Here is a 12,331-nt window from a genome sequence, read left to right as displayed (position 1 = left end):
TGGCCCACTCACTGCTTGCTGGGGGCACTGAGGGGATGGACCCCCCTACAGCTTGGCGTGAGGAAGGAGAGCCAGGGAGGCCACAAATGGCTGGGGTAAAGGAGAGATTAAGGAGGAGAAAAGCTTGGGAAGGATGAAGGGAAAGGGGGAGACTTGGGACAAGTCTGAGGGGGAACTCGGGCAGGCCGGGGGGGGAGGAAACCTGAGGGAATCCTGGGGGCAGGAAAGCCTCTGGTAACTCTGGGGAGCTGGGACAAGCCCAAAGGGGACTGGGCGAGGGAAAACCTGAGGTAAACCTGTAGGTATCGGGCAAGCCTGAGGGAGCGGAGGGAAACCCGAGGCGAGCCGGGGTGTGTGGAAGGAGCCGGGGGAGCTGAGGGGAGGCGGGAAGCGCCGTCCGACCCACCGCGCATGCGCACAGCGGCCCCACGCGGTTACCACAGCGACGGGGTAGCGTCGCGCAAGGCCCCGCCCCTCGAGCCACGTGACTGCGGGCGGGCACGCGCCCGCGTGCAAGTGCCGGCGTGCACCAAAGCGCACGTGTGCAAGGGGGGCGGGGACGGGACGGGACGGCGGGCACGAGGGCACGCGTGCGTGGGAATGCAGGTGCATGGGGGCGCGAGCGTGCAACGGCACGGGTGCACAGCCGCGCAGCGCACGAGTGCGCCGCCTGAGCGTGCGAGGGAAGGCGAGCGCGCGGGTGTGCAAGGGCAGGAGTGCGCGAGAGCGCGGTGGTAGCGGTGCACAAGGGTGCAAGAGCACGAGGGCTTTGAGACTGCAAGTGCACGGGCGCGCAAGGGCTTGAGTGCAGCCGTGCAAGCGCGGGAGCACACACGAGTATGAGCGCGCAGCTGCGCAGTGCAATCAAGCGTGCGAGCACGCGCGGGTGCGAGTGCGTGGAGCAACTATACAAGCGTGTGCATGCACGAGAGCACAAGCGCCCGAGAGCGCAAGTGCCCGAGTGCAAGTTCATGAGCGCGCACGTGCAGGAGAGCGTGCGAGCACACGAGCGCGCACGCTTGCACGCAGCGCGGCGGTGGGGGGGGCGGGAAGGAGAGACCTCCAGCAGCCCTCTCCTGCGGTAGCACGAGAGCCATTTATTGCCGGAGTCGCGCCGTACAGCCCGCCGAGCGCGCGCGCGCGGCCCACGGGAGGGGAATAAATAAGGCAGGTGGCAGCGATTTAAAGCTAAGTGGGGATTTGGGGGGCTAGCTGTGCCCGAGCGGGGGCGGGGGGGGGGGCGGCCGGGCCTAACCCCGCTCATGCTGCACCCCGACGGGGGCGGCGGGGGCCCAGGCGGCCTCCCCCCAGGCGCTGGCCTCACCGCCGGGGTCCCGCTCCTCGTAGCCGGGGTTGAGGCGACCAGGGGCCAAGCGGCAGAAGCAGCCCCCCGGCGCCCCGGAGTAGTGAGCCAGGAGGGCGGCCACGCTGGCGAACTCGGCGTTGGAGTGCTGCCGTCGGTGCGGGGAGAGAGGGCAGAGGTGAGTCCCCCCCGCTCGGCCGGTGGCCGCGGTGGCCGGAGGGCCTTGCCAGAATGCCCACGTGCTAATGCAGCCATGCACCCGGGCACCCCGAGTTGAATGCACCCATGCACCAAATACCTACGTACCCACACACAGGTGCACCCATGCACCAAACGCACCCGTGCGCTTATGCACCGTGCGCCCACAAACCCAATGCACCCACGCGTCAATGCATGGGTGCGCACATGAATCAAATACACCCATGCATCCCTTGCATCCATGCGTGCGCATACTGATGCGCCTGCGTACCTGTGCACCGTGCATCCACACACAGCTGCGCTCTGCGCACTGATGCACCCCAAATCAAACGCACCGGCGCACCCACAACTCAAATGCACCCATGAATCAAACAGACTCTCACCAATGCACCCGTGTACCACGTACCCACACGCAGATGCACTTGTGCACCCATGAATCAAATGTAATTGCACAGCAAAGCATGGATACACCCACGCACCCACACCCATTGGTACCTGTGTGCCATGCACAGATGCACCCGTGCACCCACACACCAACCCCCCTCTGCACCCACGCACAGACGCATGTGAGCACCGATGCAACCATGAAGCAAATACCTCTGTGCACCCATGCAGTTACGAAGCAAATGCACTTATACACCAGTGTACCCATGCACCAATGCACTCATACACCTCTGCACCGATGCAACCACAAAGCAAATGCACCCATGCGCCGCTGCATCAAATGCATGTACGCACCAGTGCATCCGTGTACCAATGCATCCATGCACAGATGCACCAAATGCACTTAAACATGTCAAACGCACGTACACACCAGCGCATCTACACACTTATGCACCGATGCATCCGTGCATAGATGCACCAAATTAACTCATACAGTGCATCAAATGCACTTATGCACCAGTACATCTGTGCACCAATGCACCAAATGCACTTATACACCAGTGCATCCACGCACAGACACACAAAATGAACTTACACCCCAGTGCATCCACGCACCGACGCATCAAATGCACTTACCCAGGTGCAACTGTGCACCACTGCAACCACGAAGCAAACGCACCCGTGTGCTCGTGCATCAAATGCGCTCACACGTGACGCGCCCATGCCCCGCTGCCCCCGCGCAGCAGCCTCACCTCCACGCAGAACCTGCCCTGGTGGGTCCTGAAGAGGCAGTAGGGGACGACGCCGCAGGGCGCCCGCACCCACAGGCACCAGCGCTTGGCCAGGCCAGGCTCAGGGCGCAGGAGAAAGGCTCCAGGGACGTCCCGCCGCAGCAGCGCGATCCCGACGTCCCTGGGGACGAGGCGGCGGGTGGGCGCCAGGGCGGGGGTGGGGGGGACGGACACGACGGCGAGGAGTGGGGTGCTGCTGTGCGCTCACCTGGCGATGCCGGCGAAGGCCCACACGGTCTCGGCGAGGACGCTCTCGTTTTCAGGGAGGAAGGCCAAGCTCCTCGTCCCTTTGCTCTCCCATCCCGCCGCCGCTGTGGGAGACCCTTAATCCCCTCGTCGCCCCAAAAACCCCACCAAATTGGGGCTACTTGTGTGTCTCCCCCGTGCCTCAGTTTCCCCTCCGGCACTCACCGGCGTCGCGGGGCGGCTGGTGGAGCTGGCTCTCGCCCCCGCAGTCCCGGTAAGCCCCCGAGCGCAGGACTTTGCTGCGGATGGCTTTTTTGCGCACCAGAACCGGGGAGCAGTAGGGGTTCCCCGGGCGCCAGGCACCGGCTCTGCCCTCCGCCTCCGGCCGCCGCTCCTGGAGGGCGGAGGGGCTGTGAGGGGGGTTTGGGGGATGCTTGCTGCGCAAAATGTCGCGCAAAAAACCACGCAAAAAACGCTGTGCAAAAAAAGCTACCCAAAAACCACCGTGCAAAACACCATGCAAAAATAACATGCAAAAAATGCTATACAAAAAACCCACCATGCAAAAAATGCCATGCAAAAAATGCTATACAAAAAACCCACCATACAAAAAAAGCTGTGGGGAAAAAAAAAAGCCATGCAAATCGCCATGCAAAAGATGCCATGCAAAAACGCCATGCCAAAAACACCACGCAAAACACCATGCAAAAAAGGTTATACAAAAAATGCCATGCAAAAAAAACACAGTGCAAAATAACCTGCAAAAAACTGCTATGTAAAAAAGTGCCATGCAAAAAATGCCCTGCAGCACAGCATGCAAAATAGCCGTGCAAAAAAATGCTGTGCAAATACATCTGATGCAAAACACCATACAATAAAAGACCATGCAAAAAACTGCCCTGCAAAATGCCATTTAAAACAGGCTATGTAAAACGCTGTGCAAGAAAAGGCTGCGCAGGATGGGCCTTGCAAAATGCACTGTCCAAAAACGTGCCGTGCAAAACGCTGTGCAAGAAAAGGCTGTGCAAAATACTGTGCGCATACTGCTGAGCAAAGAAGTGCTGTACAAAGAGGATATGCAAGGAAATGCCATGCAAGACACCATGCAAAAAACGTGCTGTGCAATAATGCGCCATGCAAAACGCGGTGCGAGAAAAAGCAGTGCAAGAACTGCCAGACAAAATAGCGTGCAAAAAATGCCGCGCCAAAAGTGTCATGCAAATACCCCTGCGCAAAAAAAATGCCCTGCAAAAAATGCCGTGCACATACTGCTGTGGAAGAAATGCCGTGCAAAGAAAAGGCCGTGCAAGAGAAACCCTGCAAGACACCACGCAAAAAAAGTGCTGCGCAAAAATGCGCCGTGCAAAACACCCTGCGAGAAAAGGCCATGCAGGAATCCCACGCACAAAACCACCACGCAAGCAAACATAGCGCAAAGGCCCGTGGAGCAGCACCCAGCACCCTGACAGGGTGCACGTACCCCTGCGCCCAGGGAGCCGAGGCCGGTGGGCGCGGGCAGGCGTCGGAAGGAGACGAGGGCGTTGACGTTGCGTGACACCTCCTCGGGGTTGAGGGGCTCCCGCAGCACCCCGGTCCCCGGGGGGTCCCCCTCGCCCGCCTGCTCCTCAGGGTGCGCCAGGAGGTAGCAGAGCTGGAAGGAGCGGCAGAGCAAGAGGTGCAGGGTCTGGACCTGGGGGAGGCAAAAGAAGCTGCGTGCAAATATTAAAAATAATAATAATAGGGTGGGGCTTTTTGGGGGGGAGGGTGTTGGGCCACGCACCTCGCCTGGGAGCCCCACAAAGAGGTGGCAGAAGAGGGGGCTGGCGGGGCTGCGGGGATTGCGGGCCACGAAGGCGAACTGGTGGTCGGCGTGTCGCCACGTGCTGTACAGGATCCGACGGAGAGCGTGCGCCATCAGCAGTGTCTGTGGGGATAAGATTATGGGGGTGGTCACTGGGACTGAGCACCCCTGGACACCCAGCCCCCCCGGGGTGCAAGCAGTGCCGGGGTCACCCCTACTTGCACGGCAGGTTGCAAACCTGCAACCGCGTGGTAGGCTGCAACCCTATTTGCAAACGCGAAGCAGGTTCCCAAGCGAAAAGCAATGCTCAGAGAGGTGCAACCCCCCCAAAGCAGCACCCAACACCCCCCCAGCACCCATGACCACCCCCCTTTCCCAGCACCCCTACCTCCCCGTCAGTGCCGTAGACCTTCAGCCCCTGCAAACTGAACCTCAGCACCACCGACCTCCTCCTGGGGCAGTCCTGGCCAGGAGAGATGCAGCGTTGGGGGGGGGGGTCCAGGCTTTGCCACCCGGGTGTGCCCCCCCACTATTTGGGGTCCCCCATTTCCCAGTGAGGGGGAGCAGGGGATGCCAGACCTTCAGTGCCCGCAGCTGCTCCTCCAGCCGCCCCGCTTGCTGCTGCAGGTCCAAGTCCTCCACCGCGAAAGAGCCCACGTACTGGGGGGGGGGGAACAAAAAAACCCACTCGTGTCAGCAACAACCCCCCCACTATGCTGCAGTTGCCCCCCTCGGGGTAATTGGACCACCCCGAGATGCTGTTTTGGGGGGTGATGGGGATGCATCCGCACCCAAACCTCATCTCAGGGTGTTGTGTCCCGTCCTCCCCACAGTGGGTCAATCACCTCTGCTGGCTTGGTGATGCCCCGGGCTCGCTGCTGGGGGGCCGCAGGATCCGGCCCCCTCCCGTTGGCTGGCTTCTTCTTCATGGCAGTGGGATTTGGGGGCGAAGGCTGGATCAGGATGGGGTTAAGCAGCTTGGGTGCTGCATCCGAATTATCCAAAGCCACCCAGGGTGACGGTGTGGGAGCCTCCAGTCACGGTCCCTGCGAGGAGGAAGGGAACGGACACAATCTGCCCCCACCGTCCCCAGTTTCCAGCCTGCTGAGCCCCGGGGAGACATTGTGGTCCCCATATGGTGGTCCCCAAGTCCCGACCCCAATGCAGATGTCCCCAGGTTCTGGCTCTGATGTAAGTGTCCTCCCATACTGGCCCCAGTCCTAACCCCAAACCCAACGCGAGGGTCCCTGCATCCCAAACCCAATGCAAGGGTCCCCATGTCCCCAGCCTGAGCATCAAGCAAGGGTCCCCATGTCCCAGCCCCCATGCAAGGGTCCCCCTGTGACCCCAAGTGCCATGCAAGGATCCCCACAGCCTGACCGTGACCCTGGTGCAAGGGGCCCCGCAGCCTGACCCCAATCACGACCAAAAGGTCCCCGTGTCCGGTCCCTGAGCACCGTGCGAGGGTCCCATGTCCCTGCCCCAAGCAGGATCCAGGTAGTCCCTTGTGTCCTGACCCCAAAAGCAACATGAAGGTCCCCAAATCCCAACCCCAAATGTGATGCATGCGGTCCCCACATCCTGGCCCCAAAAGAAACCCAAGTGTCCCCACGTCCTGACCCCCAGCAAAACGCAAGTGGTCCCTACACCCCAAGTACACAGTGCAGACCCCAAGCAAGGTGCATGCCATCCCACGCACCAAGCCCCAGTGAGACTTTGGGGTCCCCCCCATCCTCCCCCCTCCCCCCAGTGCTCCGTCCCACTCCCCACGGGCCATGCAGCACCAAGATGCTGACGGCTGTCCTTCAGGGGCGATCCCCAAAATGCCAGTGACGGGGGCAGCAGGTTTGGGGGTGCTTTTTCAGCCAGAGCACCCACCGAGGGATGCACCCAGCCCCTCTCCAGCCACCCAAAGGGGTTTTGCCCTCCACAGCCCTCAGCCAGGCTGAGACCGGCGCAACTCCTGTCACAGAGGCCACGCCGCAGCTGCCTGGTGCAAACACATGCGAAGTGGGGGGGGGGGGTGTCCAGCTGCCCCAAGCGCATCCTAATGAGGTGGCGGGGTCTCTATGGTGCTCCTATGCTCTTTGCAAGCTCAGGGTTGCCCCTCTCCTTTCTGGCACAATTTAGGGGGTCTCCCCCTCCCCCCCCCAGCCAATCCGCGGACAGGTAGCCCCCAAGCCCCACCCCCTTTTTCCCACGCTGTTTCTCAATGGAGCCCCCCAGCCCACGGGCCACCCTGAAGATCCCCAAGGGAGGGATACTGACCCCAAAATTGGGGGGAGGGGTGTGTGCGACACCCAGACACCAAACATCCCCAGGGACCCCCCCATCCCACTGGGCCCCCCCTCATCCCCAGCTCACGGACAGCTCGCTTGGATGGCTCCGGAGAAACACAGGCAAAAAAATTCCCCCCGCTCTGGCTCTTGGCCTTCGTCCGTTGTTTTCCTTCCCTGGGGTGGCTCCTCTGGCAGCTCCCGCTGCGGTGCAGGGATGCTCGACCTGTGGGCGTCAGGCCCTCGCTGTCAGCCAGGCCCAGGCGAGCCCGAGCCCGAGCCCACGCCGGGCACAGGGCAGGCAGCAAACTCTCATTTCCTGCCTCTGATCTGCCCGCGATGAATCACTGCAATTTACCTCCCTGGTTTTCTCCGTTTCTTGGAAGCGCCAGCGAGCAGAAACGCTCCGGCTTTTTGGAAAACGCGGCTGCAACTGATTTTTTTTCTCTCTCCTTTTTCTTTTTTTTTTTTTTTTTCTTCTCTCCTCTCCTACAGCGTGCCCAGTGGAGAAGCAATTTCTAACCCCGATGCACACACGTGGTCTCTCGCTCACCACCCCCTGCCCCAATGCTCACACCCTTTTCACTCCAATTTCTGAATTCCCCAGGGAGTTTTGTCCACCGCTATCTGCTTTCACCAGAAAAACATAAAGAGGGATGGGTCCGACCTCACTGCAAAGTGGCCATGCAAACCCAGAGCCTCAGGTCCCCAAAGTTGGCTGGCTGGCCAAATCCACGGGGCCGAAGTGAAAGCTGCCCCCAGCCGCAGGGATGCACTTGGCTCCTGGAAAGGGAAAGCAACAGTTTGGGGAGGAGATAGGGTCTAATCCCTCAGGGATACATCCGAAAATCCCCGTCTCGCGCCCCGGTGCACCCAAGGGTGTGAAGAAAAGGGTCCTAACAGCAGCATTCAAACCTTGGGTCACCGCCAGCGCTGGCTGCTCTGAAATGCCACGAGATGCCCCGGCAGAGCCCACCGGAAGAGTCAATAGTGTAGAAAGGGCGGAAAAAAAAAAAAAAAAAAAAAAAAGGACAGATGGGGCTGAAGAAACAACATAACAGAGCCCAGTCTGGTCAGGAAGTGGAGACTGGAGAAGAGTGAGCGGCAGAGCTGGCACAAACCTTCCCAAACGTGCAGCGGAGCTGCCGCTTGCTCCGCCGGCAATGCCACTGTGGGATGAAGATCTTCCCATTCAATCCCAGTTGCTACTCCTGGGAGGCAAGGATCGCTCCTTTGAATTCGATACAATCAGAGCCACAGCTTTTTTTTTTTTTTTGGCTCGGTATGTAGAAATCACTTAATTAGCAATTAAAACCACAACCCAAAGGAGTTTGGTGATGACCAAGGGAGCTAATGGCTGTTTTTAGCATAATTCGAGGTGCCTTGCAGCAAAATGAAGCCGTTTTCATGTGCAAAAAAATCGGTATTATCCAGACCAGCGTTTTAACAAATACCCATGGGGTTGTTGGTGTGGGAATGTTATTGGGAAGAGGGAGGTCGCAAAAAGCCCCACAGCTGGGTGAGGATGGGCAAGAACTCCTTGTCCCCATAAGCACCTTATCAATGAGAGAAGGTGTTTCCCAAATCTGGCTCACTGTAGCGCCTGCCTGGAGGAAAATGCTGACAAAACCCACTGTTTTGGTACAAGTAGCCCTAGGAAAGGGCCATTAACTAATGTTTCTAATTGCTTTACATCCCTGCAGATTACTCTTTGATCAGTGCTTTCACTCTCCCAGTTCCGTATCAGCTGTGATTTTTGTTAATCTGCTGTTTGCACCCTTGTTGCAGGGCTGGGAACAAGTTAGGGCATTTCTACAAGAATTTTTTAAACTCCCAGTTTTTAGAGGTAGCACACTGGGATGGCAACTGAAACTAATAAATTCAGTAAGGTTATTGTCTCCTTTTCTGCATTTTATTTCTACAGGTACTGCCACTCCTCTCAGCACAGTATGTGCAAAGCTCTTTCCAAGAGCACGTTAAGCAAAAAGAGTGTCAGGTCACATTTAAATCAGTGGCATTGCCCTGTCCAAGGGACAGCCGGGGACATGGGGGAGTGTTTTGAACGTAGACGCTGCTCTGGTGAGCAGGTCAAGAGGGGGGAAGACTTCAGTTGGTCTTTTTTGTCCCCACTGACTGGGGGCAGAGAGAGAAAAGCAGCAGCAAGACGTTCAAACAGAGCTTTCTTCTTGCTCACCTTTGTCTCCAGAGAAACCAGGGAAGAAAAAGGTCACACGTCGGTCCAACTACAGAGCTTGGCAGGGGCTCAGGCTAAAACAGCCCCAGTCTTTCACGCTGGCAATGTACTTTTAACAAAGATTTGCCTCTGCAGCAATCCATGGTGACTGTAATTCCCTCCTCTCTACATTTCCAGGAGAAGAAAGCTGTGGCGAGGAAGAGAAAGGACACACAAAGCAAGCCTGGAATCTAGTTTCATTTTATTTTAGCAAACTGCATGTTCTTCACTTATCAACATCTCTACATTAGCAATTGTATAGCTCTCCAACTTTTCTTTAAAAAAGGGTAAACAAGAGGTGACAAAACTCAGGCTCTTCATCTCTTAAAAACATTTGAAAGTTGGATTCAAGAAGACTTTTATATATTTTGGTTTTAAGGTAACAGATGTGGCGTGGAAATACTAATTCAAATCACCCGCCTAACTGAGAACTACCCCTTCTGGAGCCCCTCTGGCATCAGACGATCAGTAGACGCTGCAGCCTCCGTTTACTGAAGATCTGACTCACCGTCAAACAAACCTTGTTGGTCTGAAGGAGCCGAATGCACCGCCTCCTCAGCCTGTCGCTCTAACGGCCGAACAGAAAGAAGCACCTCCAGGACTCAGTGCAAGTGTTGTATATACACTGCTTCTTCACAGAAGCGTTAAGGACCTCATCATGCAGGGGATCTAGGAAGGACTCTTCTGCCGTTGTACCTTCTCATTAAGAATCACATTCCCCCAATCATCCTGTTCCTGCTGTCTAAAGATATAAAGATCTTCTTTGAAGAATTTTTAAAAGCCAACCCTCCCCCCCAAACCCAAGAGGAACACCGTAAAATGTACAGATTATATATGTCCTAGAAAAGTCCTAAAATTATTGCAGAAACTAAAGATGACTTGTTCCAGGGGGAGGGGCAGGCATGAGGCACAGCATTGAGATCTAACAAATGCTCGGGTTGGTTTGATTTAGTTTTCAGCTTTTACCCCATCATTCAAGAAAAAAAAATAATAAAAATTAAAGAAGTGTTTAAGCATCAGAACTAAAATACAAATGCACGTTGACTTATAAAACAAGATTGTGGATTTGACCATGGGATTCCCTGACAGTGGAAAAATTTTACTTTTTTGCCCGGAGAGATTTCCTCATGGTGGATTTGCCCTTGGCGGAAGGTTTCACTTCCTTCCTCCCGCTGGCTGCTGGTTTCTTGGAAGAGCTGCCACCAGAGGGTTTCTTGATGGCTGGGGCTGCTGGTTTGGCTTTCTTAGCAGGGGTTTTAACCTTGGGAGGGGGTTTTGCTTTCCCCCGGCGGGCTGCGGGGGTTTTTCTTGGCTTGGGTTTGGACTCTCTTCGCTTCATTGCAGGGGCCCTGCTCCGTGATTTTGGAGGTGGTCTCTTCTGCATCCTGTCAGAAAGAGAGACAGCACAAGATCTCAGTGGAGGCGCAAATGCTACCCAGAGCAGAGCTGCTGTCATCAATTTGCATAAACGAAACAGATCTTGGCATCCTTGTTCTTTACCACGGATGTTTCTTTATGCAGCAGTATATTTCATTAGCTAAATCCCAAAGAGCAAGAACTCCTCTAGTGGATCTTGCCACACTAAGCACTTCCCAATCCCCACAGTGCTATGCCAGGGAGGTTTTGAACTCCTTTGTTAGGCATATAAACATACAAATAATGACAATGAATCAAAGTCAATTGTCAGAACAATTAAGAGACCTAAGCACTATCTCTCCTCTCTAAATGGAATTTTATTACTTAATGAACAACACTTATCTTAAACCCACATTCTGAGTAAGGCAGGTTTCATATCTGGCTATAGAACTGCAAATAATACTGTAGGGAAAAGTTTTCTTAAGGAAACAATAAATACAAAAAGTCCCATATGAAACATCACACTTTTGTAAAGCACAAAAGGCGACTTTAGGAGACTAAAGACAATACAAAGAATAAATACAGGCTCTCTTCTCATCTGGAGGAAAAAAAGAGGTAAGCTTCAAATTATGGAATGGGGGAGATCCTTATCTCTGGAGCAAGGCATAATTAGAAAATTCTTCTTCCAACACCTCTGAGCAACAGCCTTGTGGATAAACAACCACACCAAGAGAGAAACCTATGCGCTCTACAGCTGTGACAGTCACTTTATTTCATCTGAAGGAGCCCATTTATCTCTCATGCTGCCATACCTCTTCTTTGGTGGTGGCTCTTCCTCCTCAGACTCTTCCTCTTCAGATTCTTCTTCCTCCTCAGATTCCTCCTCTTCTTCCTCATCAGATTCCTCAGAGTCCTCATCCTGCTGCTTCTCTGGGTAGAGCACATCTGGGCTACAAAAGGGCTCTTGTCAGAGCGTGACTTACTTCTAAGAATACAACTCCAGGGTCGGCAAGCCTTGGGTAACCCTGGCTCTCAGCAGGCACTGCGGCCCACCCTCCTGTAAGGTTACAGCTTTGAGCCTAATCCAGAAACACCCCCAAGACTTCTGTGTTTGCTGCTATCTGAAACCAACATTATTTAGTCTCTGCAATGGCAGAAGTGTGACGGCTTGTAAGTCACCAGGAACGTCCTAGCCCTAAGCTGCCTTTTCTCTGGTTCTCTTCCTCGTTGCTCCTTCTGTGCAACACAGGAAGGCAGACAACAAAGGGACAAGATCAGACTTCAGTGACTCTGAACGGAGGCTGAAGCTGCTGAGGACTTTGTACGTATGCAATAAAAGAAGGTGGGGAGCAGAGACTTTAATGACTATTGCTGCCATTTGGCTCTTTGTGGGACACTAAGTCACCATCCCTGGGCTCCACGTGGCCCAGCACAATACAATATACACTCACAGCAGGAGAAGAAAGGCTGGTTTAGTCTCACCGTAGCTAATCTAGGTCATCTTCCCTCCTCCCACCTCTCCTCCACATCGGCACTAAGAAAGGCAAACAGTTGAGTCCTACTCATTATGAGTATCCTTGCATTAAGAACACCACCATACTACCTGCTCATGCGAATTTGTTTTAGCATGGGAACACTTAAATAGCCCCCATTCTGAAGAAAAAAAAAAAAAAGGGCATCATGACTCAACCTGAGAATATGGAGCCCAATATTTTTATTGCCCGTAAAAGTTTCCCTTGCTAATGAAGTCAGCTTTATGTCAAGTCAGTCAGACATCCAAGTAATGTCATTATCTAGAGTACA

General features: G+C 55.1%; 2 protein-coding genes across 3 annotated transcripts in view; both read right to left on the bottom strand.

Moving 5' to 3' along the window:
- On the bottom strand, window positions 1-7,320 carry SH2D5 (SH2 domain containing 5). Of its 2 annotated transcripts, XM_010577207.1 has the most exons (10): window positions 7,028-7,320; window positions 5,509-5,709; window positions 5,243-5,323; window positions 5,052-5,126; window positions 4,643-4,786; window positions 4,343-4,552; window positions 3,088-3,256; window positions 2,885-2,987; window positions 2,638-2,797; window positions 1,151-1,451 (listed from the first exon to the last, which is right to left on the bottom strand). In XM_010577207.1, the coding sequence occupies exons 2-10, from the start codon at window positions 5,590-5,592 to the stop codon at window positions 1,251-1,253; spliced, it is 1,227 nt and encodes a 408-aa protein (XP_010575509.1). In that variant the 5' UTR covers window positions 5,593-5,709; window positions 7,028-7,320; the 3' UTR covers window positions 1,151-1,250. The 2 variants fall into 2 exon arrangements, with proteins under 2 accessions (XP_010575508.1, XP_010575509.1); XM_010577206.1 differs by lacking the exons at window positions 3,088-3,256; window positions 7,028-7,320 and adding an exon at window positions 1-285 and having other exon boundaries at window positions 336-1,451; window positions 5,509-6,398.
- A 96-nt stretch (window positions 7,321-7,416) lies between these two features.
- Window positions 7,417-12,331, bottom strand: part of HP1BP3 (heterochromatin protein 1, binding protein 3) — a 24,371-nt gene continuing 19,456 nt past the window's right edge. Inside the window, exons 13-16 of the mRNA XM_010577492.1 lie at window positions 11,341-11,491; window positions 9,681-10,557; window positions 9,134-9,320; window positions 7,417-7,722 (exon numbers count right to left, since the gene is read on the bottom strand). Coding sequence (XP_010575794.1) covers window positions 10,272-10,557; window positions 11,341-11,491 — 437 coding nt within the window. The 3' untranslated portion in view covers window positions 7,417-7,722; window positions 9,134-9,320; window positions 9,681-10,271. The remainder of the gene's footprint in view (window positions 7,723-9,133; window positions 9,321-9,680; window positions 10,558-11,340; window positions 11,492-12,331) is intronic.

Source organism: Haliaeetus leucocephalus, unplaced genomic scaffold (genome assembly GCF_000737465.1).
Source record: "Haliaeetus leucocephalus isolate CR32 unplaced genomic scaffold, Haliaeetus_leucocephalus-4.0 Scaffold556, whole genome shotgun sequence".
Classification (NCBI taxonomy): Eukaryota; Metazoa; Chordata; class Aves; order Accipitriformes; family Accipitridae; genus Haliaeetus; species Haliaeetus leucocephalus.
The sequence above is the reverse complement of the archived record's forward strand: the minus strand, read 5'-3'. Positions and strand labels throughout refer to the sequence as shown.